We start from the raw sequence: 25,963 nt of genomic DNA, 5'->3' as shown, positions 1-25,963 counted from the left end.
GCCAGAATCAAATATCCTCACATCGAGTAAAAAGCAGTGCAACGGAGTCTTGTCAGCCCCAGAAAAACTATACCAAAGCCCACATACCACTGCTGGCAGAGGAAGGATGTCTTTTGCTTTCCTTCAGGTGTCCAAGTCATTTCATGAGTTTATCTTATTAACAATATCTAGGCTGGGCATGATGGTTCACACCTGTAATCCCAGCACCTTGGGAGGCTGAGGTGGGCGGATCACTTGAGCTCAGGAGTTCAAGACCAGCCTGGCCAACATGGCGAAACCCCGTCTCTACTGAAAATACAAAAAATTAGCCGGGGGTGGTGGCGGGTGCCTGTAATCCCAGCTACTTGGGAGGCTGAGGCAGGAGAATCGCTTGAACCCAGGAGGCCAAAGTTGCAGTGAACTGAGATGGCACCACTGCACTCCAGCCTGGGCAACAGAGTGAGACTCTGTCTCAAAAAAAAACAAAAACAAAAACAAAAAAACACAAAAACAATAAACAGCAAAACACCCAAAACACAATATGTAGATGAAACACAGAACCCTGGAGGTAAGGGAATCGAGAAGAATCTGTCTCAGAAACAAAATTAAACAAAGATGGTAGATTTCGTGTCATGTATTTTGTTACCAGACTTAAAAAAAATACATATATATGTATATATGTACACATATACAAATACATACAACTTATTACGTGACCATTTATATTTTGCCCTCTTTATATTTTACAACTAAAAGAATATCATGTAACATCTTATGCACGTGCAGTCTTATGATAGTTCGTATTCTTCTATTTTTCCCCAAATGGCTGGAGGAGATCTGGATCCATGCTGTTCTTTTTTTTGTGTTTTTTTTTTTTTTTTTGAGACGGAGTCTCGCTCTGTCGCCCAGGCTGGAGTGCTGTGGCCGGATCTCAGCTCACTGCAAGCTCCGCCTCCCGGGTTCACGCCATTCTCCTGCCTCAGCCTCCGGAGTAGCTGGGACTACAGGCGCCCGCCACCTCGCCCGGCTAGTTTTTTTTTTTTGTATTTTTTAGTAGAGACGGGGTTTCACCATGTTAGCCAGGATGGTCTCGATCTCCCGACCTCGTGATCCGCCCGTCTCGGCCTCCCAAAGTGCTGGGATTACAAGCTTGAGCCACCGCGCCCGGCCCATGCTGTTCTTTTATGTTTGTTATGGAGGAAGCAACTGTTAACAGATTTTCCAACTCAGAATCTGCTTCAAAGGGATGAGCTATTTGGACCCTTTTCAGAAACTTGCTTGGGGCAAAAATTATTAGTAATAATGATAATCAACTCTAATTTTATTATTTTATTTGAGGTTGTTTAATGTGCAGCATTAAAAACACACATTTATTTATTTATTTATTTATTTATTTAGAGATGGAGTCTCACTCTGTTGCCCAGTCTGAAGTGCAGTGGCACGATCTCGGCTCACTGCAACCTCTGCCTCCCAGGTTCAAACAATTCTCCTTCCTCAGTCTCCCTAGTAGCTGGGATTACAGGCATACGCCACCACACCCTGCTGGTTTTTGTATTTTTAGTAGAGATGGCATTTTGCCATGTTGGCCAGGCTGGCTCTGAACTCCTGTCCTGAAGTGATCTGCCTGCCTCGGCCTCCCAGAGTGCTGGGATTATAGACATGAGCCACCAGGCCCGACTTAAAAGCTTTTTTATAAAAAATCGTTAAGAAATTCTCCATATTTTAACAAATACCTAGTTAATATTTTTGTATATAGCTGTTATGGGCTGAGTAGTATTCCCCTAAAATTCATATCGTAACCCCAGTACCTCAGAATGTGACTGTATTTGGAGAAAGGGCTTTAAAGATGTAATTAAAATTAAATGAGGTCATTAGCATGGACTCTCATCCAAAATGACTGGCATCCCTCTAAAATCAGACAATCGGGACACAGACACAAAATAGAAATTGACAAGTGAATTGTAAAGTTTATATAAAAAAACTAGATAGGGTGCAGTGGCAGCTCACACCTATAATCGCAACACTTCTGTGTGAGGACACAGGGAGAATGGACCATCTGCAAGCCAAGGAGGGAGACTGTAGGGAAAAGAGAGATCGGACTGTTACTGTGTCTATGCAGAAAGGGAAGACATAAGAAACTCCATTTTGACCTGTACCCTGAACAATTGCTTTGCTCTGAGATGCTATTAATCTGTAACTTTGCCCCACCCTTGAGCTCACAAAACCATATTTTGTATGGAATCAAGCTTTAAGGGATCTAGGGCTGTGCAGGATGTGCCTTGTTAACAAAATGTTTACAGGCAGTACGCTTGGTAAAAGTCATCGCCATTCTCCAGTCTCGGTAAACCAGGGGCACAATGCACTGCGGAAAGCCCAGGGACCTCTGCCCTGGAAAGCTGGGTATTGTCCAAGGAGGTTTCTCCCCATGTGATCGTCTGAAATATGGCCTTATGGGATGGGAAAGACCTGACCGTCCCCCAGCCCGACACCTGTGAAGGGTCTGTGCTGAGGAGGACTAGTGAAAGAGGAAAGCCTCTTGCAGTTGAGATAAGAGGAAGGCCTCTTTCTCCTGCCCGCCCCTGGGAACTGAATGTCTCCGTATAAAATCCTATTGTATGTTTGTTCAGTTCTGAGACAGGAGAAAAACCGCCCTGTGGCGGGAGGCGAGACATGTTGGCAGCAATGCTGCTTTGTTGTTCTTTACTCCACTGAGATGTTTGGGTGGAGAGAAGCATAAATCTGGCCTACGTGCACATCCATGCATAGTACCTTCCCTTGAACTTATTTGTGACACAGATTCCTTTGCTCGCATGTTTTCTTGCTAACCTTCTCCCCACTATCACCCTGCCTTCCTGCCGCATTCCTCTTGCTGAGATAGTGAAAATAGTAATTAATAAATACTGAGGGAACTCAGAAACCGGTGCCAGTGCAGGTCCTCCGTATGCTGAGCGCTGGTCTCCTGGGCCCACTGTTCTTTCTCTATACTTTGTCTCTGCGTCTTATTTCTTTTCTCAGTCTCTTGTCCCACCTGATGAGATATACCCACAGGTGTGGAGGGGCAGGCCACTCCTTCAGGAGATCTCAGAAAAAAACTGAACCTGCTGACACCTTACTGTTGGATTTTCAGTCTCCAACAGTGAAAAAATAAATGTCTGTTGTTTAAACTACCCAGTCTGTGGTGCTTTGTTATTGCAGCCCTGGTAAATTAATACAATAACCTTCCAGCTTTTTCCACATGTACATATGTATCTGTATGTACATATATTAATATATTTATGTTTTTCTGGCCAGGCACGGTGGCTCACACCCGTAATCCCAGCACTTTGGAAGGCCAAGGCAGTTGGATCACTTGAGGTCAGGAATTCGAGACCAGCCTGGCCAACCTGGTCTCTACTAAAAATACAAAAATTAGCCAGGTGTGGTGGCCGGCACCTGTAATCCCAGCTACTTAGGAATCTGAGGCAGGAGACTCACTTGAACCCAAGAGGCAGAGGTTGCAGTGAGCCAAGATTCTGCCACTGCTCTGCAGCCTGGAAGACAGAGCGAGGCTCCATCTCAAGAAAAACAACCAACCAAAATGAAACAAACAAACAAACAAAAAATATATTTTGTTTTTCCAAACTATATACATATATATTTTGTTTTCCCAAACAGTAGATTCACACTAATTTCTATTTTGTAGCCTGCTTTTTAAACTTTATGTCTATAAGCATTTTTCTACAATGTAATTTTTAATAACCACCTAATACAGTCATAGTTGATTTAATTGATTTTCTGCTAACTTTCAGATTTTTAAAATTTTTTTGTAGAAACAGGGTCTCACTATTTTGTCCAGGCTGGTCTGAAACTCCTGGCCTCAAGTGATCCTCCCACCTCCAACTCCCAAAGCACTGGGATTACAGGCCTGAGCCACCACACCTGGCCTTAAGATTGTTTTGATTTTTCAATACCATAATTAGTAAAGCGATGACAATCTTCTATCTGTGACTAACTCCCTAGGATTACAATACAGGGAGTTAGTAGGTCAAATGGTATGCATATTTTGAAGGTGTATAGGGAAAACAAACCATTTTTTTTCCTCTACTCAACACATCTCTCAATACTTCTAATCACCAAATGTATGGTTTTTTTTCTCCCCCATCCTGACCAATTCTCCAGCACCAGCTGGGTGTCCTATAATTCAGTTCATGTCTGATACTGACTACCTGGAGTTAGCATCAGATCCCACAGGGTGAGGGCCCAGTCCCACAAGATTGTCCCTCCCTTCAGATGCAATCACAAGTAGCAGGTCCCCAGAAAACCCACAATGTCTGTCTGACTTGGCTACAAATCAGAAGTTCTCACAACCCCCTTCTTGGATTTGACCATTTGCTAGAGCAGCTCACAGAACACAGGAAAGTGCTTTACTTTATTACCCGTTTACCCTAAGGGATACAACTCAGGAACAGAAGGTCATTTATCATGTAAGGCAGGGGTCCCCAACCCCAGAGCCCCACAACCCCCAGGCCAGAGGCCAGTATCAGTCTGTGGCCTATTAGGAACCGGGCAGCAGAGCAGGAGGTAAGCAGCTGATGAGTGAGCATTACTACCTGAGCTCCACCTCCTGTTAGGTTAGTGGTGGCATCAGACTCTCACAGGATCACAAAGCTCTATTGTGAATTGCACATGCAAGGGATCTAGAGATCTATGAGAATCTAATGCCTGATGATCTGAGGTGGAACAGTTTCATCCCCAAACCATCCCCCGCCTCCCTGTCCATGGAAAAACTGTCTTCCACAAAACCAGTCCCCGATGTCAAAAAGATTGGGGACTGCTGACCTAAGAGACCTCAAAGATGTTAGGAGCTGTGTGCCAGGAAATGAGGGTAGCAACCAAATTTTTTTTTTTTTTTTTTTAAGACAGGGTCTCACTCTGTCACCCAGGCTGGAACACAGTGGCATGATCATGGCTCACTGCAGCCTCTACCTCAAGGCTTAGGTGATTCTGCCACCTCAGCTTCCTAGGTAGCTGGGACCACAGGCATGTGCCACCATACTTGGCTAATTTTTTGTATTTATATAGAGACAGGGTTTTGCCATGTTTCCCAGGCTGGTCTCAAACTCCTGGGCTCAAGCAATCTGCCCGGCTTGGCCTCCCAATATATTTCTTATTATATCACAACATTATAGAAGGCTTTTAATATTTACTACCAAATTACGGTTTAGAAGGTTCAGACCAACTACTTACACTCCCACCTAAAATGTATGAGAGTGATCATTTTCATATGTACTACCTGGGTATTATAATTTCTTAGAAACACTGGGTATTATAATTTTTACAGATCTTTGCCAAATTTGTAGGTAATATAAAGTATGATATTGATATTTAAATTTCATTTATGTGATTACTAATGAGAATAATGCCCCTTCCCGCACTCTTTATTTGCCACTTACGGGTTTTTATTTAGAAATTGCCTGTTTATATATTTTGCTATTTCTCTCTTGGGCCTTTTATCTTTTCCTTATTTATTTGTGAGGTTTTAAAGCATTCTCCTAAGCCTGGGCATCATGGTGAAACCCCGTCTCTACAAAAAAAAAAAAAAAAAAATTAGCCAGGCATGGTGGTGCGTGCCTGTAGTCCCAGCTACTAGGGAGGCTGAGGTAGGAGGATCCCGTAAGCCCAGGGAGATCAATGGTGCAGGATTAGATGAAGGTATGCATTTTTGGTAAGAATATCATGGAAATGGTGTGCTTTTCAGTACATCATATCTGGGGGTACATGATATAGATTTTTTTTTTTAAATTTTAAGATGGGGTCTGGCTCTGCCACCCAGGCTGGAGTGCAGTGGTGAAATCTTGGCTCACTGCAATCTCTGCCTCCCGGGCTTCAGCGATCCTCCCACCTCAGCCTCTGGAGTAGCTGGGACCACAGGCCCGCAGCACCACATTTGGCTACTTTTTGTATTTTTACAGAGATGAGGCTTATCATATTGCCTAGGCTGATCTTGAACTCCTGCTCTCCAGGGATCCACCCGCCTCTGCCTCCGAAAGTGCTGGGAATACAGACGTGAGCCACCACTCCTGGGCCACACAGTATTTACATCAGAAAAAAGTCAAGTACTGTACATGAGTTTCAGGAGCAGGAGAGAAATAAGGGAAGAGTTGTATAAAGAAGGGTGATCGACTGTCTTGCTGGCATTCACTTTCCCTCATGTCTTGAGATCAGGCGTGGCTGTGTGACTTGCTCCGGCAATGAAAGGGGAGTAGAGGAGGAGCGTGTGACCTCCAGGTAAGAGATCTAACAGCCACCATCGAGGCCTCCATGCTTGTTCCCAAGTCTGCCAGAAGACGGACAGCGCTACTGATAGCCCAGATTCCTGAGACAATACTCCAGTAAAGTCACAGCCAATCTGTGACGTAGTGAGAAATAAACCTTTGTTGTTAGCCCTGAGATTTGGGAGTCGTTCGCTGCTGCAGCATAATTGAGCCCATTTGGACTCCATCAGAGAGTTTTCCAACTCGAATAAATGTCCACAATGGGCCATGCAGGGTTCTAGGTGGGTATCCAAAATGTCATGTAAGCTGGGCACAGTGGCTCACGTCTGCAATCCCAACACTGTGGAAGGCTGAGGCAGGCAGATCACTTGAGGTCAGGAGTTCAAGACCAGCCTGACCAACATGGTAAAACTCCGTCTCTACTAAAAATACAAAAATGAGTTGGGTGTGGTGGCGGGTGCCTGTAATCCCAGCTACTTGGGAGGCTGAGGCAGGAGAATTGCTTATGCCGGGGAGGCGGAGGTTGCAGTGAGCCAAGATCATACCACTGTATTCCAGCCTGGGTGACAGAGCCAGACTCCATCTCAGAAAAAGAAAACAAAACAAAAAATGTCATGTAAGATATGTCATTCTGAGCATAATTTTTCCCTACCTTCCTATCCAAGCAGATGGCAGGTTCTGGGTTCACTGTCTCAGGACGAGTGTTAAAGGAAGGAGAATACATTGGTGAATAAGGTTTATCCGTATTAAGATTATCCTATGTGTCTTTGAATCAAATTCATCTTTGTGATAAAACAAAGAGCCTCTGAGGAAAACCAAAATGAAGTGTTTTCCCTAGGGTTCAGTCCTGGGGCAGCCTAACTGGATTTGGGTGCAAAAAATGTAAAATATTCTCTGACTTTAACCCTGATCAGCTTGACTTTGCACAACGGTTGTTAGGGTCTTCCTAGGCCGGTGGGTGGCTCCAATACTTAAAACTGTAAAAACGGAGCTTTGGTGTGTTCTCGTTTCCTCAGTGGTGAGTTCTCTGAATTTGTTTTCTTCCTGCGCTGTTGAGTGATCCTTTTTGCACGGAGACCCCCTGGCTGGACGGCCAGACGTGCCTGCTTGTGGGTCTCAGTAAAGGGAGAGGCACAGGATTTTCCCAGCATTAGGGATGAAAACGAGCTGCTGCTGAGCAGACGGCCCGGTGGCTGCTCTTCCAGACTTGGTATTCTTATCTTCGCTACTGCAGGAAACATGTTCTCTCCGGCCCAGAATGGAGGGTGAGACGGAGACGCAGGTGTACGTGGAGCTACCCAGGCATCTGCAGGCTTGGCTGCTCCCCTGCGGCCCCCCAAGTCCTCTCCTTGCAAGTTGCCTCAATAAGTCCCCTCCTGCTCCTGGATTCCACCACTTGTAGCGATGACAGGCTCTTTGGCAGAGCTCCCACCTTTTATGGTAGTATTTTTCCACGCTTGCTAGCAGCATTTTAGGCTGCAGTTTCCCTCTTCAATATGATCCCGTATGTTTTCGTTTTCTCAGAAATGTCTTAGTTTCAGATCCACCAAGGCTTCCCTTTCTTGTTTTAACTTTGCCAATGTATTTTTCTGTTCTTTTTTGTTTTGTATTGTTTTGAGACAGCCTTGCTCTGCTGTGCAGGCTGGAGTGCAGTGGTGCAATCTCGGCTTACTGCAACCTCTGCCTACCAGGTTCAAGAGATTCTCCTGCCTCAGCTTCCGGAGTAGCTGGGATTACAGGCATGAGCCACCACACCTGGCTTTTTTTTTTTTTTTTTTTTGTAGAGAGGGGGTTTCACCATGTTGGCGGGGCTGGTCTCAAACTTCTGACGTCAAGTGATCTACCCGCCTCAGCCTCTCAAAGTTCTGGGATTACAGGTGTGAGCCACCATGCCTGGCCTATTTCTCTGCTATACACACACACACACACACACACACACAAGTGTATCATTTCTAAGATTTGGTGCAGGAGTAGGGATAGAGAGGATCACATGCTTAGTCCACTAGATCATTAAAATGTGTTTTTAAAGAGTTTGTCCACTTAGAAGAGGAAACTGCTTAGCAATACAGGTAATTGGTAAGAAACAGTGAAAGTAACGGCTAACATCTATCATTCACTCCCTATCTACGTGAGCTCGCTGCGGGTTACATTTAAATCTCACCACCACTTTATGAGGTGGATACTATTAGTATATTCACTTTACACATGTGGAAATGGTACACAGGTTAAATAACTCGGCTAAGGTTACACCGCTAGTATCAAGAAGAGCTAGAAGTTGGGTGGTCTGCCTCCAGAACCTGGTGTGTAGCCCTTATGCTGTGATGTGTGCTACAAAACGTAAACCCTCCAGGAATTTAAAAAATGGTTACAAAGGCCGGGCATGGTGGTTCACGCCTGTAATCCCAGCACTTTGGGAGGCTGAGGTGGGTAGATCACCTGAGGTCAGGAGTTTGAGACCAGCCTGTCCAATATGGTTAAACCCTGTCTCTACCAAAAATACAAAAAAAAAAAAAAAAAAATTAGCTAGGCGTGGTGGCGCATGCCTGTGATCCAGCTATTTGGGAAGCTGAGGCAGGAGAATCGAACCCAGGAGGTGGAGGTTGCAGTGAGCCGAGATCGTACCAGTGCACTCCAGCCTGGGCGACAGAGCAAGACTCCATCTCAAAGAAAAAAAAAGAAAAGAAAAGAAAAGAAAACGGTTACAAAGTTAGCGTCCCAACTCTGAATAGTGTTTTGTTTGGCAAGGGCCTGAAACAAGGCAAATCGTGGCATGTCTAAGTAACGGGTAGATATGATGAACCAGTTTGGATCTGTGGTCCAGAACCTTAGTTTTTATTTTCAGTCTCTCCCTCACTACGCCTTTACTCCTACCCAGGTGATACGGATGAGCAAAAACTTGGTAGTCCTCACTGACTCCACTCTCTCTTCCACACAACTCATCAGCAGACCTTTTATTTCTTTAACATATAGCCTGAATCTCACCACTTTTTATATCTCCATGGTATCTGGGGTCTCGAGATCAGGGTGTCAGAATCAAAAAGCTGTCCCCAATTGCCTCTGAAACCCCAGGACGCTGAAGAACCCCAGACTGCTGCTCCAGAGGAACTCTCACATCCCTATGACCCTGCTGGCTGACACAGGACCCGCCAGAGAAAACGGCCCTCCACCCAGCCTCTGCCTCTCAGATCTTTCCCTTCCGTGAACTCCACACTTCTCTCTCGGCTTGGAGAGGAATCAGCTTCCTTTGATACATTTCTGTGTCTTTCTTATCTCATTAGATTACCACTTCAGAGAGGGACTGTGCTCCAAGATTTTCCTCTTTCCAGTAGTACCTGGAATGCTGTCATGTGGCATGTAACTGCCACTGGGAACAGGGAAGTTTTCTAGAGGAAAAGCTGAAACCAAACGTGGAATTTCAGCGTAAGTATCTCATGACATACCTGAAGCGAAATACAGAGATGTGAACACCAAGTTGTTTCTACCTAATTCATTGGACATTTCTTAGCATCTGGGTTTTTAAATGTATATATTTTTGAAATCACTGTTTTAATCACTGTTTTGATTTAGTTGATAATTTAATACATTAAATTATTTAATTTAAATCACTAGGCCATTTACATGAGTAAATGACAAACATCATTTCTAGTATGAAGTAGAGCTCGAAACCACCTTCTTTTTCTTCTAATTCTCAGGGACTAACACCTTTGTCTTCACTGCTACACTCAGTTAATGTTTAGAGCCAATTCTTGCTTATGTTTTGGAAGTTGATGATTTAGACCCTGACAAAAATAAATCCATCTATACTTGGTTTAATCCTAGAAAGTTGTTTCAGTTGTAAACCCTTTTAGAAACAATCCTCAAATAGCTGACATAAGTAAACCTAGCTTTCAGGAAAACATCTGTCCTATTTTGGGGAGGTTCCCAAATCTACACAAGTTCATTTACTTTTATGTCATAGTTGTATTTACATATTATACAATAAACTGATCTACCAAGAGAAAAAGATACTTTCGATATTAAATGCCAGACACACTATATATCAAGATAATTAATAAATACTAATGCTCTTAACTAACAGACATGGAAATACTCAGGTTTAGTCTTTAGTATTTTATTCTATTTGCTGGTTTCTATGGTTGTAAACTGCCACCACGCTTCCCTTTCATAGTATTAGATGTTCTACTTTTTTTTTTTTTTTTTTTTTTTTTGAGACAGAGTCTCGCTCTGCCACTCAGGCTGGAGTGCAGTGGCACGATCTTGGCTCACTACCTCTGCCTCATAGGTTCAGGCGATTTTCCTGCCTCAGCCTCTCAAGTAGCTGGGACTACAGGCACCACCACCACACCAGACTTAATTTTTTTATTTTTAGAAGAGATGGGGTTTCACTATGTTGGCCAGGATGGTCTCAAAGGTCTGACCTCAAGTGATCCACCCACCTCAGCTTCCCAAAATGCTGCGATTACAGGTGTGAGCCACTGCGCCCAGCCTCTACTGTCTTTTGAAGTAAAAAAAAAATTCTGATTCTGCCCCCACTACAAACACACACACACACACACACACACGGAGTACTGCCTCTAAATACAAAACTCCCCAGAATTACAGTTGAAAGATAAATGCTTTATGGTCATAATCTCTCACTCATAGAAACAGGTTTGGATTTTCTCTGTTCCCACCACTCTCTGCTGGAATTTACAAGCTTAACAGTAAATATTTGAATCGCTGTGACTAACCATGTGTATGGGCATAAGCCACATAAATCACAGATGAATTCAAATAATCTTTAAGAGACTGGAAGCAAACCATACAGTCTAAAGTTTCTTGTAAAAATAATCTGTAAATCTGTCTTCATCCCTAAACTTTTAGTAACTCAACACAAAGGGTGAAGTGAGATATAAGACCCCAGAAATCAGATAAAGGTCTATGAGTATCTTGAGCTCAGAATAAGCCCTACATTAAAGCGTAGTAAACTTAATTATAAGGCTTCTTCCGCTGCACAGCACGGGAACACCTCCCTTACGTGGTGCTCCTTTTGCAATCTCAGATTATCTAGTATACAGTTAAAAATTAATTTTGTTTTCTTAAAAAAGCCTTTCAAGAGGAAGAATACCTATCACAAAGCATTTCATTTGTGCAAGAGGTAGGAGGCACCCTAATTAAGTTCACTGACGTTGCACTGTGTACAGAAATGTTACATAATTGATTTAATAAGCTTGATTGCCTTATTTTTTTCCTTGACCACTTTCCACTCTTCCTAATATACTGTAAATCAGCAACTTGGAAACAAAATAAGTTAAGGGGTGCTAGAAACAAATACTCACTTGTACGAAAAGGATCAAAAACACAATTCCAGAAAACTACAGGTCTGCAGCCACTTACGATGGGGGGGGGGGGGGACATAGTTTATGATGATAGTCCTAAATTACCAAGGCAAAATTAAAGTGGTTTAATATATTCTAAGAAAGCACAAGTGTAGGATCCACTTAATACGTTCAAACAATTACAGTAAAACAAACATTAGTTCTTAGTAAGTTAAGCTTCATTGATCTGAAATATTTACCTACAGGATATGTTTTCTTCCTTGGGAATGCCATAAAATGAACAGACCTGTAATAAAATCAGAGCTCCTAATCTTCACTGAAAGAAAGGGCAATACAAGATTATAGGGAAGAAATACGAATTTCAATTTCCCACCAATCGTATACATCATAAAGCATCCTGGGACCTAAAACACACATATCACTTAACAATAATGTGTTGCTTGTTAACTTTGGTGCATTGATTAAAAGTTATCTGAAACTTAAGAATCTAGTCACATTCAATATAAATATCCTAGACTTTAGAAATCTGGATTATTTTGGCTAAGTGTGGTGGCTCACGCCTGTAATCCCAGCACTTTTTTCGGGGAGGTAGTGGCCAGGAGTTTGAGACCAGTGTGGCCAACATGGCAAAACCCCGTCTCTACAAAAAATACAAAAGTTAGCCCGGCGTGGTGGTGCACGCCGATAATCCCAGCTACTCAGGAGGCTGAGGGGCAGGGGGATCACTTGAGGCCAGGAGTTTGAGACCAGTGTGGCCAACATGGCAAAACCCTGTTTCTACAAGAAATACAAAAATTAACCAGGTATGGTGACCCATGCATGTAATCCCAGCTACTTAGGAGGCTGAAGCACGAGAATCGCTTGAACCTAGGAGGCAGAAATTGCAGTGAGCAGAGATTATACCACTGGACTACAGCCTAGGCACAAAGCAAATCTCAAAAAAAAAAAAATGGATTATTTTGACAATGACCCCAAAATCATATTAGAGCAGACATTTAGTGTCCATGGCCTAACTTTTTAAAGTATATGATGAGATTATAATTAGGACAATTTGGGACATGATTAATGTTTGAAAAAAGAGAACAGTACTTTTCTCTCTTCATAGTGTACCAAACAGAAACATTTTTTGTTTAAAATGTTCGCAAAAAGTAACATGCTATAATAATGAGTGGTAATAAAATACATAGTAAGTAGTCATAAAAATGTTCTGAAAATTTAAGAACAGGTAGGACCTTGCCTTTAGATCAGTAGTAGTCTTAAATGTCAACAAAACCTTCTATGACTGCTTTTGTAAAAGATTTTATAAAAATTCTACTTCCCAGATTACCAATCCTTTTACTATAGCTCAAAATCACAGGGCTGCATGGTAATATCTGTTACTATGGTTTCCATTTTATTTTGGAATGGAAACTTCTGCAAGTCTAACATTACACCAGTGTCATCTTGCTTTATATCACATTATTAAAATGGTTAATGCACTTTACAACGAAAGTGTGCAATATATTTTCATTTCAAAAACACCCACAAACTAAAATAGGTATTTAAAATCTTTATTGTTTCATCATCAAAAGTTTTCATTCCATAGAAGAATGGTAATGCTGTATCAGTGCATATTCTATGGAAAATTCATACCTCAAGTAACTAGCCTAGAAATCAGAGACAGCACTATGTCAAGCTAGTGTACAAGGTCAAAGACACAATGCTGCCAATGCAATTAGTATATAGAAAGAATATGCAGCTGTTAGAAAAAGAGTCTATGGCCAAGTGGATAAAACAGTAGCAGTGCACTGCACTGACATCTAGAACAGAAAATGGGGAAGGACTAGAGAATGTACTTCCTGCAAAAAAAGTCCAGTAGATCACAGGCACAAAGAGTTCCCAACTGTCTCACCAGCTGTCTAATTCATGTGTACCTGCACCTTCCTCTTCAAGTCTGAACATTATAATACCACAAGCCACTTTCAGCCTCAAGTGTGAAGGCTCCAGCCACATGCCAATATTTCATCCTGATATTTCATCCTGCTTCCCGTCATCTCATATCTAAAAGTCATGGCTTAAGTTAGGCAATAAAACCTGTGGCTTTAGGCATCTTTAGTAAAAAAGGTGAACAAACCCCAAATTTATTCCCATTTTCTTGAGAAATAAACTTCATAAAACAACAAAAGATAGCTGTCATGATTACTGAGTTTTGGCTGATGGCAAAATAATTTTTATGTAAGTATACTGAATAAACATACAAACAAATATTCTTAACAAAATACTGTGAGATCAACTTGAATGTTTTTATAACCCACTCCCGAAAAAAGTCCTGATAATTGTTAGATGTAAACGACCACTATAAATTGATCATGCCTAGTTACTGGGAATTTTTTGGTCACGTATGTTTCTGAAGCTGCTATATAGCTGGACTTGGCTACTTTGCGTTAACTCACACAACAAATGCCTTTTTTAAGGAAACAGCAGATCTATCATGATGAAATCAAAATCAAAACAGTTCAGAGGTATACAGGAGACTTGTCTTAAATACTTTTAAATTACATATGATATAACCTTAGAGAAGAAGAACTACCATTACCATGGTCTAAATCTTAAACTGTTAATGCATGAATTACCTGTAAGACTAACAAGTTACTTGTTAATCATGGCAAGGCCTTGTCGGGGAGGGGGCATTCTGAATGTACGGCATAGCAATTATTTTCCAGGTAAGTAAACACTTCTAAGTGTTATTAAACTATATTTGAAAAGTTATTTTATGTAATATATACAACATACAAAATAAGTCAAGAGGAGGAAGCAGAGGAAGGTTTTCTGGCATATATGATGCAAACATACAACTGTCCCTCATCAGTAGTGGTTCCATGTATGTCCATTTTAACAGGGTAAAACATGAAACGTTGATAGGAGATCACAAAATTCACTTACAAATAGAAACAGGATTCAAAAACTGGAATTTCAATGTCATCTCTTCCCATATTGCAACTCACTCTAACGATAATAAACATAAATAAAAACCTTATCTCAAAAATCTGTTTTTACACCCTTACCTTAAAGTTTAACATAAATTCTTCTAACAATTGAGAAGAAAAGTACTCCTCTGTAGCAATTCCATAAAATAATTTTCAATTCACAAAACACCTGTCATTAGTAAAACCAGCAACCCTTATGGAGGGCATGGGCATTAACACTTGGCCCCTCTGAGGTATAAATGCAGCTATATTTGCACTGAGTATATAGTCTATAACGTATGCCAACCATCTGCATGTTTGCATAACATTGGGAGTGATGTCATCCTGACTGAAAACTTATTTTTACAATTTTTTGTAATAATGGAGGCTAAATAATTTTAAGAGAAAAGATGTACTTGCCCAGTAATAGAGCCGGCAGAATTCTGAATTCCTAACCAATGTAAATGATTACATTAAAAAAGTGTTTAACATTGCATATTGATTCCAAAAAAATCAACCAAACAGGAAAAACACATAAATATTTAAATTCAGCAGGACGCCACAAAAAGCATACTATAGATAAGTGTGAAATCAGTCAGGCTTTTCCAAAAGAGAAAATCCTTTTAATCCTTCAGCAAGTCTCTGTGAAAATAGTAGGCTTACAATAAAAGTGAGAAGGGAGCACCTAAAATACCCCCAACAGGCTTGCTATATCATTCAGCATTAACTGCCCCGTCTCCTGTGTGCGTGAATGGCCAACGAATGACAGGAAGTCCATTTGACAATAGTTCAGTAATTTCTTTTCACCACTGCTGCCAGCTGAAGTCGTCGTTGCTTCCAAAGACCAAGAAAAAGCCTAGTATAGTTGCAAAGATGACTGTGTTTCCTGTGAGAACAAGTGCACAAGCTCCCCACTCAATCTATGGAAATCAGATACACTCAGTTAACAGGCATGAAAAACAAAAGGAAAATGAAAAAAAAAAAAAAAAGGCTCCAGTTGTGTCCTAATTATGATCTAAAAGAAACATGGCTTGTAACAGTAATTGTTACAGTGCTGAACACATACTTAGTGGTACTTTTATACTATTGTTTTCATTTACCATTGGTTCCTTTAAAAAGAAAGTCATGAAATGACCATTCAAAAACAAGCTTGACTTCTGGGCTACGATGAAGCAGCATAAAATTCTACAAGTTTCTGTTTATAAAGGAATATGCTTACTCTTCCTTAATCTAAAGATCTGTCTAGAGTAGATTAAATTTTAGCATATCACAGATGGAAACACACCCGTGTACATTCTTTTGAAGGGGTGGGAAAACAATTGCCTTCTCCATATGGCTGTCTTCTCTACCTCCCCAGAGATGAAGGCGCCAAGTGTGGATCAGTGAGTTTGGGAGGAAGAACTGAGTACCCATAGCCAGCCCCTTCCCCTCTTCAGTGCTCTTCCGCCTGCAGAGCACATACATCTTTTCAGGTCTTCCAGATTTGAAGTTTTACAGGATAGGCCTGGGTTGTTCAGCACCGGGGGAGTTGATATGCTCAACTCTGACAGTTAAGTATTAGCAAGCCAACAGCTGCTGCAGATCCAAGCCACGTTCTCAAATATCTCTTTTTTTAGTTAACAAGAACAAACAATAAAGTGAGATTTTAATCTCTGTCTTCTAGGCTCTTATGTCTTTCATCTCTTTTCATGTCATTAACAAAAACTTTGCTTGAGAAAAATTTAACACATGTTCAATATAAAATTATTAATGGAAGAAGATAATCACTTACCAGATGCGCTCTGGCAAATACAATAGGGAGTCCAAAAGCTGACACAACAATGCCTGTTGTAAGAAAGATGGCAAGTTCCTTACAAGCGTTACTCATAGCATCTGTATCATCCACTAATCTTCTTGCTATGCAGTATGGAATAGGTGAAAGGATGTAAAAAAATAGAACAAAGAGGGGCCAGTATTTGCTAGAAAAAGAAAAATAAGTTAATGTAATTTTTGCTATGTCATTTTCCTACACACAAAATATGGTCTTTTTAAAAAAATTAAGATTCATTCCCTTGACTTCTAATGGATGATACCCAAACTTAGCATAAAGCTGAAGCAACCCTAAACTTCCCTTACATCACAAGGAACTCCCAAATTACAGAAATCAAAATACAGAAAAGAAGCTAAAAGTAATTTTGAACACTTTCAGTCAGAATATAGAATTTATCACAATAAAAATAGATGGCTTTTACTCTACCATCTAGTTAATTGTATTGTACCACAGTCATTTCCTGGTTTTGGTAACTACAGTTATGTAAGATCTTACGACTCTGGCAAGCTGTGTGGAGGGTACAGGGGATCTCTGTGTATGATTTTTGCAACTTCTTCAGAATCTAAAATTGTTTCAAAATAAAAAGTTAAAAAGGAAATAGATGCCCTTAAAACTACCATAGAATAAAATACATATCATGGTGGAGATCTGATTATACAGAGGCTAATGATAAGCAGCTATTTATGTTTCCTAAATTTATTTTTATTTTTTTGAGACGGAGTCTGGCTCTGTTGCCCAGGCTGGAGTGCAGTGGTGTGATCTCGGCTCACTGAAACTTCTGCCTCCTGGGTTCAAGTGATTCTCCTGCCTCAGCCCCGCTGACTAGCTGGGATTACAGGCGTGTGCCACCATGCCCTGCTAATTTTTGTATTTTTAGTGGAGATGAGGTTTCACCATGTTGGCCAGGCTGGTCTTCAACTCCTGAGCTCAGGGGATCCACCCGCCTAGGCCCCCCAAAGTGCTAGGATTACAGGTGTGAGCCACTGTGCCTGACCATTTCCTAAACATTTTAAGAAAAAAAATTAAAAATTGAATATATGCTTAAGAAAAATAATTCAAACAGTACAAAAGCACAAAAAGTAAAGACTAAAAGTTCTCCAAATCTCCTCTTGCCCACTCTCCTATTGAGCTTCTCGGGGACTCTTCCACATTTCCACATAAACTTTAAAATATGAATGGGTCCCTGCAGTTTCCTAACAGTGTGTCTTGAACATATTCACATGTTAGCACTTACAGCTCTTCCTCATTCTTTTTAAGACTGCCTTGTATTTCCATTAATAGATTTACTATAATGTAACCATTTTTCTTCTGAAGGACATTTAGGATATTTCCAGAATTTTTTTTGGCTCTTATAAATAAGGCTCAGATGAACAAAACAAAACCAAAAACCAAAAAACAAGGCTGCTTGAACATCCATACTCTCCCCCACTAAATGTATCCATGTAAACATCTGCAAGCGGGTTTGCATGAGTGAAAGGGCTACCTCAAAGAATATATACTTTGAGAGCTACAAGCAAACTTATCTCCAAGAAAACTACCTATGTGTACTCCCCCACAGCACAAAAGAGTGTCTGCTTGCACTGTCTCTTGTCTTTGCCAATGGATTTGGCTTAGTTTTGAGTGAAGCTGGGGATATTTTTATATGCTTATTAGCAATTTGTAGTTCTCTTTTTGTATTTTTTTTCTATTGAGTTGTCCATTGTTTTCTAATTTATCTAAATGTTAAAATGTTAACTTTGAGAAGTTCTTTCTATCCTAAGGAAAGCAATTTTTGTTTTTTGGTTTTTTTTGGAAACGGAGTCTTGCTCTGTTGCCCAGGCTGGAGTGCAGTGGCGTGATCTTAGCTCACTGCAACCTCCGTCTCCTGGGTTCAGGTGATTCTCCTGCCTCAGCCTCCCGAGTACCTGGGACTACAGGCATGCACCACCACGCCTGGCTAATTTTTTTTTTGTATTTTTAGTAGAGATGGGGTTTCACCATGTTAGCCAGGCTGGTCTCGAACTCCTGACCTCAGGCAATCCTCCCACCTTTGGCCTCCGAAAGTGCTGGGATTACAGGCGTGGGTGAGCCACCACACCCGGCCGGAAAGTAATTGTTTACATCTCTTTTTTTTTTAGTCATTTGTGCTTTGACTGCTTATGGCATTTTTTTGCAAAAAGACATTTTAAATTTTCTTGTAATTAGTATTATCAACAGGTGTTAAACACTGAGCAGGAGGGCTGAGGTACTGTGTAGCTATCCTGCCATTGCAGACTCAGCAGTAGTGAAAGAGCAGGTAACAGCCAAAAGTCTTATTTGCATTTTGGTGTCCTAAAATCTTTAGAAACAAATTTTAAGTGATGATTTTTACAAAGGTATGTGTTTGGTAAGCGAACATTTCTCTGCTTTACTTTTACAGTAGTGAAAAAAAAAAACACTTTTTTTAAGCTTTAAAAGTAGAAAAAGTTTACCCTGAAATATTCAGAAAGACAAACATTTTACATACTTGTATATTGGAAGGGCACATCCAAGCATCAAAAACATCAGTCCGATCGCTCCTCCAAAGGACAAACTAATCAAAGCTGCAAAGCAAATAAGAAGTGCAATAGGAATATAAATTAGTTAAATAAATATTTTTATTAATATCAGCAGTCTGAATATTATCTGTAACCCCAGAAGCAAAAATCCCTCAAACGTATTAATAGCAAGTTGCCATCAAAAGTTTAAGTTATCTAGTCTTAGAATAAGTCTTCTGTGGCATCTTCAGGGCAAAATAAAGTGACATTGACTTTTCTTGTTTTGTTTTGTTTTTGAGATGGAGTTTCACTCTTGTTGCCCAGGCTGGAGTCCAATGGCTCGATCTCGGCTTACTGTAACCTCCACCTCTCAGGTTCAAGTGATTCTCCTGCCTCAGCCTCCTGAGTAAGGTGGGATTACAGGCATGCACTACCATGCCCTGCTAATTTTCTATTTTTAGTAGAGACAGGGTTTCTCCATGTTGGTCAGGCTGGTCTCGAACTCCCGACCTCAGGGGATCCACCTGCCTTGGCCTCCCAAAGTGCTGGGATTACAGGCATGAGCCATCGCACCCAGCCAGGGACATTGATTTTTAAAGCTCTAACCTACTGCTAGTACCCCACCACATTCCCCAATTGCTGGTTCCCTTTCTAAAGAGTCACAGTCCACAGGCTCAATGCTCTTCTGGGCATTAGAATTATATTTACTTCACAGATCACTACAGTTTTGAAAAGCTGTATATGGAGAAACTCCACATTCTCAAGTTTACTGCACTTTAAAAGCCTCATACTATAGGAAAACCTCTTCTAATCAGCTCCTGTTTCTTGCATATATACTCTCAATGTGCATAAAACTGACCAGAAAAAATGCCTGAAGATATCTGTAGTTAATGATTTTAATCAATTAATTTTGTTGCAGATCTTTAAATCGTTTGCAAAAGTAGAGCTGGGTTTCCTTCCCTAATCTACATTAGAAAATCTGTAGGATAACGGGTTATAATCCCTCTGAGGTATCACTATTTTAAGGTGTTGTTATAAGCAATAGATGCATTCTACAGGTGAAATATAGTTTCTAAAGCTACACACACACACACACACACACACACACAGTAGTACATTTTAAGGTGCTCTCACATGTTAGTGAATAGAAACAACTTTCTTGAATAGGCATAGTTAATCAATGACCTAGACTAAAGCAAAGAAATAAATGATAGCCGAGTGCAGTGGCTCATGCCTGTAATCCCAGCACTTTGGGAGGCCGAGGTGGGCAGATCACGAGGTCAGGGGTTTGAGACCTACCTGGCCAATATGGTGAAACCCTGTCTCTACTAAAAATACAAACAATTAGCTGGATGTGGTGGTGCATGCGTGTAGTCCCAGCTACTCGGGAGGCTGAGGCAGGAGAATTGCTTGAACCCGGGACGGGGAGGGAGGTTGCAGTGAGCCTAGACTGTGCCTTTGCACTCCAGCCTGTGCAACAGAGCAAGACTCCATCTCAAAAAGTAAATAATGATAAATTTATGATGAGTTCTATATAACCTGTATTTCTACAGTTACAGTGGCTAAGAAAATAACTAGTTTTGTTGTTGTTAGGCCATTTTATTAAAATTCAGAAGTTAAAATTCGAAACATTTGAAGAAGGTCTAAAAGTTACCAGGACAAAGGCTAACAAAGAGAAACCAAAATGAACAGGAAACAGGTTAAACTTTGCCAAGTACTACTGATATACTCTGCAGAACTAAAATGGTTGTAATCAAGGACACCCAATGACATAGTGGCTTGGCAGATTTAGTTTTTGGTTAGATTGCTGATGCAGGTGATGTCAACCCCGAAAACAGTCACTTAGTCCTGAACACCATTCTATTTCCAGCTATAGGAAAAGAATTGCATTTTTATTTTACAGCAAACGAGGCACTTCAAGTTTACAGGGGAATGCAATATAAACTGTAAGGAAAATTACAGAATTTACCATTTGTTTTCTTCAGTTCCAAACTGGTTCTCATGACCGGGCCCTGCCCGCCTCTCTTGTGATGTGTCACACCAGACTACTACAGTGTCCCTGAACCCTCACTTTAGTTACACTGGCCCTCTTTCCTTTCCTGGAAATCAGCAGTCTCGCTCACTCACGTGGCCTGTGCATACTGTGTCCCTTCTGCCTCGGACATTTTTTTCATTCACTGAAGAAATATTCACTGAGCACTAAATATGTGACAAGCACTGGGGATACAGCAGTGGCCCTTTCCCACTCCTCTCCACTTTCTTCCAACTTAACTCCTGCTTTTCCTTCAGATCTCAGCCTCCCGGATAGCTGGGACTCGAGGCACACGCCACCATGCCCAGCTAATTTTTTTTTTTTTTTTTTGTATTTTTAGTAGAGATGGGGTTTCACCATGTTGGTCAGGATGGTCTCAATCTCTTGACCTTGTGATCTGCCCGCCTCAGCCTCCCAAAGTGCTGGGATTATAGGCGTGAGCCACCGCACCTGGCCCCAGTGAAGTTTTTCCAAACCTTCTGACTAGACCAATTCCCCATTATATTCATTTATTCATTCCTCTAACAAACATCTATGGACCACCTAATGTGTGTCAGATACTGTTCTTGCTACCGGAGACAGAGCAATGACAACAATCAAAGCTTTTGCTCTCACGGAGCTTATGTTCTAGTGGGAGAAGAAAATGATTTTTAACAAGCAAGCAAATAAATGTCAAGTGATGACAAATGTCAGGGAGAGTAAGGGATATTAGTGCTAGTCTAGACACAGTGGCCAGGGAAGGCATCTCTGATGAGGAATCACCTAAGCAGAGATCTGTGTGAAGGGAGGGAGGAAATCACATGGATATTTGGGATGAGTATTCCAGGCAGAGACCCATGTATGCTGAGGCCCTCTGTTCACTGAATGCCTCTCCTTTGCTCAGTTATCAGCTGTGATTTCCTACTGGTTTGTATTTTGTCTTTCCTTCTCAACTGTCCATTTCATGAGAAGGGGGAGCAAGTTTTTCTGTTGTGATGGTCGTGCCCTGGCTCTTAACACTCAACAAATATTTGTGGAATGAATGTAGCAGAGTGGAAGCAGCATGAAAGTGACAGTAAGGAGGGTCTGAGGCCCTAACAGCTACTAACTAGTTGTCCAAGTAATTTATGAGTCTCAGTTCTTCCTTCTTTAAAAGGACAGTTGGACTAGATCTTAAAAGCAGATAATTTTCTGAACACTAAAGGTACTATTAAGACAGCTAAGTCCATTACTATAAATACTACCTAGTAACACCTCAATCATTCAGAAGCCATTTATATGCAACTTAGAATCCTGGAGAAAACAAAGGCCACTAAAAAAAGACAAAATAGATGTTACAAAGCCCATACACTAAAGCCAACATTCTCTATAAAAAGACCCTTAAGTTCTTATTTATATTAATTCATTTTCGTGACACAGTTGTTAGGTAGGAATTCAGAGGACAACGCATTTTTATTTTAAAGAATCACCTATGCTCACTTATATATTTTCAATACGTAAATCATACACCCAGAACAAAAATTAAGTAAAAAGGAACTTTCCCTTCCCAAAAGTAATCACTATTACCTGTATACCTTGTGACACAAAATTTTCTAAGTTTGATTATCTTGCTTCCCACACTGAAACAAATGGGAACTAGGAGAAAGAATTGTATACAAGTAAGAATTGCCCTCTGACAGGAGGCAGGAAGCAAAAAAATATATATATATTTAAACCAGGAAGAAAAATCTCAAAAAGCATGTTTATGGTAATCTCTGCAAGAGGCAAGCCACCTTAGGACCATGATGGCCTCTGAAGGTGACTGTTCTGTGACAGAGAACAGTCATTCATGTTCTTATCAAAAAAGAAAGTCTAAATTCTTTGACTATACTCTTGCAAAGTTAATGAAAAATGATTCCTTAAAAAAAAAAAAACAAACAAGGTCTAAAATGAGATAAGGCTCAAGTATCAAAAAATAATTTAAAAAACATAAACCAATATTGTTTTCTTATAAGTGTTATGAATAGGAATATTGGAATAACTTTAATATATTTATTTATGCCTGAGATTCCAGTTCCTTGTAAACGCTGTTGTATAATGAAAAAGTAAGTTTCTTGGAATTGTTTGGGGGAATTAAGATACCTTGAGATAATACCTCCATTCCATTAAATACTAAATATAATATATATACTATATATAATTATATATATTATTGTATAATATGTAATATATGCATAATAATATATGTATATAATATATAATGTATATTATATAATATATAATTTTATTTCATATATAATTTAATATATTATTTTATTTTATTTTTTTGAGAAGGAGTCTCACTCTGTTGCCCATGCTGGAGTGCAACAGCGCGATCTTGGCTCACTGCAACCTCCACCTCCCAGGTTCAAGCAATTCCCTGCCTCAGCCTTCTGAGTAGCTGGGATTACAGGTGCCTGCCACTATGCCTGGCTTTTTTGTATCTTTAGTAGAGACGGGGTTTCACCATCTTGGACAGGCTGGTCTTGAACTCCTGACCTCGTGATCCACCCCGTAGAGACGGGGTTTCTCCATGTTGGTCAGGCTGGCCTCAAACTCCCAACCTCAGGTAATGCGCCCGCCTCGGCCTCCCAAAGTGCTGGGATTACAGGCGTCAGCCACTGTGCCGGGATTAAATACTAAATTAAAAAAAAAAAATTCATAACACAGTTTGATGTGACATCTCATCTCCCAGTCATACCGAATAAGGTAGCCAATTAGAGGTTAAATAAATTGCTTATCAGTATTCTCAAAACTTGCAGTTTCTTCAATCTTATGAAATTCGCAACTAGGCTGATTTATATATACATTTCATCATTTGTATACAAACTGTTTCTTAAATGACACATCAACAAGGCAAGAATTCATAGAGTAATTGTGTGATGCAACATTTGGAAGGCAAAGCTTAGATAAGACTGGTTTCTACTCCCAAAGCCTCTAGGCTAGGGATGGAGCAGCCCAATTAGCTAGAAAAACTCTCTAGAGACAAGATGCTGACTCTGTGATTACAAAGAAATTAGAGTAGAAGGAGGGACCACTTCTCTAACCTGGGAGTTACCAGAAAATCCAATATATCAAAAAGTAATAGACAAATGGCTCAAGAAATGCCTAATGGTCTCTAATTATAGCAACACTCCTTTCTAATATAAAGATGATATTAGGCCAAGAGAAAGAAACATACTGACTCACACCAACCAGAAAATCCTGCTGAAATCAAAAGTGCAATTCACCTGAGGCACCTTCGTCAGTTTAATGCAGTATTTCCCTAGGTCTGGAGAAGTAAATTACAGAGCGATTTTCTTAAGAGACTCCCGCATTAATGACACTGAAGAAACGGGGAAGAACAGGGTAACAGGCAACATCCTAAAAACCACAGCAATTCACAATAACTGCCTTTCACATAAGGGTTTAAAAGAGTATCATAGTTCAAAAGGAGATTACAAAAAGTATCCCAGTTGCTTAAATGACAAGGTTTTATATGGGAAATGAAATGTTTCCAGACATTGAAAATAAACAAGAAACAGTAAGACCGACCCTGAGAAAAAAACTCGATTAAGTTTTCCTTAGAGAAGAAAAAATACAAAGAAAACCACAGCTCCCAAAGTAGTTCCTGCTTCCTGCCTGACTGCCCTTCTACAAAGCGGCAGGTCAAGAAATCAATGTAATTAGTAAGCAGTAGTTGAAAACTTTGCTTCTCATCACACTGACAACAAAACTACCTAACATTTGGAACAAATGCGACATCCCTTTTTTTAAAAGAAAATACATGAATAAGCCAATAGTTTTTCATTAAGTTGTAACACTATTTTATCTTCTAAAAAAAAGAAAAAGAAAAAAGAAATACTTTGCAATTTGAAAAAGCCTCAGGGTGCAACTGCGGAGAGGGAAGTGAGCCAAGAGCACTCTGGGGTCGCTACGGGATCCACTCCAGGGTCCAGACACCGCAGATGAAAATGCACCGGTTTCGGGAGCCTGTAAAGCTTCGGGCGCGGGCGGCCGGGGTGGACGTGGGGCTCGAGGTTTCGGGGAGACCCGTGCAGTGCCCGCAGCCCGCACTTATGCCTTTCGGTGGGAAATGACTGGTTTTCCATAGCTGGCACCTCCAGCAGCCTCAGCCTCCTCAATCCCACGCTCTGCCTGCCTCTCTCTTGGATGCAAACTCCTGCAAAACGTGTGTGGCCGCCCAAGTCGCGACGGGACTCCTCACTGACCGCCAACCACTTCATATTTTGTCCGGGGTACGATGGGTGGGAGAGAGGCTGCCGAAATCGGCAGAAAGTGGGGGGTGTCGGGGGAAGCCGGAGTCGCAACCGTCCCTTGCCTGAGGGCGCCGCGCCCACCTCCGGGCCAAGGGCAGGGCCGGGGAGGGGGTCGCTTCCCCGAAGCAGGGACCCCCACGCGCGCGCCCGGGCCCAGAGGGGAAGTGCGGGGGCCGCGTGGGACCCCCGGCCCATCTTCCCCGGCGGGCCCCAGACCTCCCGCGTCCCGCACCCCAGGCCCACCTTTGATGCCTGCCATGGCGGTGACGTCGCTCCTGGCTCCACGACCCGAGGCGGCGGCGGCGGCGGCGGCGGCGGCGGCCAGGAGACCCAAGACGCTACGGCGGCCAGACAACACCCGGAAGTGCGCGACGCAGCACTTCCGCCGGCGGCTCTGGCTTGCGCGGGGGCGCGGGGGCCGCGCCAGGCTGGGCTGTGTGGACGACCCCTGTCTCCCTTCTTGGCCGGTCTGCAGATCACCGCCGGCCGAGGCTTATCACCGCCGGCGAGGCTTGCCGCCGCCGCCCAGACTGGGGGAATGAGCCAGCGCCAGGTCTTGAATTCCCGTCAGGGCCGGTCTGGGGGCTCCCTGCTGAAACCCCTGTCCCTGATCCCGCAACCTCCCGCGTGCTTTGGGAAGGGATCGCGGGTGGCGGCCGTCCTTTGGATGCACGTGTGATGGCTTTTGGCTTAATTTCACATTCTTTGTTTTGTTTTTTGACACAGGGTCTCTGTCGCCCAGGCTGGAATGTGATCACGGCTACTGCAGCCTCTATCTCCAGGGCTCAAGTGATTTTCTCACGTCAGCCTCGCAGTAGCTGGGACCACAGACATGAGCCACCATGTCTGGCTTTTGTTGTGTTTTGTTTTGTTT

General features: G+C 41.7%; 2 protein-coding genes across 2 annotated transcripts in view; one reads left to right on the top strand and one right to left on the bottom strand.

Moving 5' to 3' along the window:
- Positions 1 to 9,583, top strand: part of MBOAT4 (membrane bound O-acyltransferase domain containing 4) — a 36,374-nt gene extending 26,791 nt beyond the window's left edge. The window contains exon 3 of the transcript XR_001905450.3: positions 9,512 to 9,583. The gene's annotated coding sequence lies outside the window, so the exon portion shown is untranslated. The remainder of the gene's footprint in view (positions 1 to 9,511) is intronic.
- Positions 9,584 to 13,085: 3,502 nt separating this feature from the next.
- Positions 13,086 to 25,467, bottom strand: LEPROTL1 (leptin receptor overlapping transcript like 1). The gene is made up of 4 exons (XM_009212812.3): positions 25,333 to 25,467; positions 18,792 to 18,867; positions 16,268 to 16,454; positions 13,086 to 15,416 (listed from the first exon to the last, which is right to left on the bottom strand). The coding sequence occupies exons 1-4, from the start codon at positions 25,346 to 25,348 to the stop codon at positions 15,300 to 15,302; spliced, it is 396 nt and encodes a 131-aa protein (XP_009211076.1). The 5' UTR covers positions 25,349 to 25,467; the 3' UTR covers positions 13,086 to 15,299.
- Positions 25,468 to 25,963: the final 496 nt, after the last annotated feature.

This window comes from Papio anubis, chromosome 8 (genome assembly GCF_008728515.1).
Source record: "Papio anubis isolate 15944 chromosome 8, Panubis1.0, whole genome shotgun sequence".
In the NCBI taxonomy this organism is placed as follows: domain Eukaryota; kingdom Metazoa; phylum Chordata; class Mammalia; order Primates; family Cercopithecidae; genus Papio; species Papio anubis.
The sequence above is the reverse complement of the archived record's forward strand: the minus strand, read 5'-3'. Positions and strand labels throughout refer to the sequence as shown.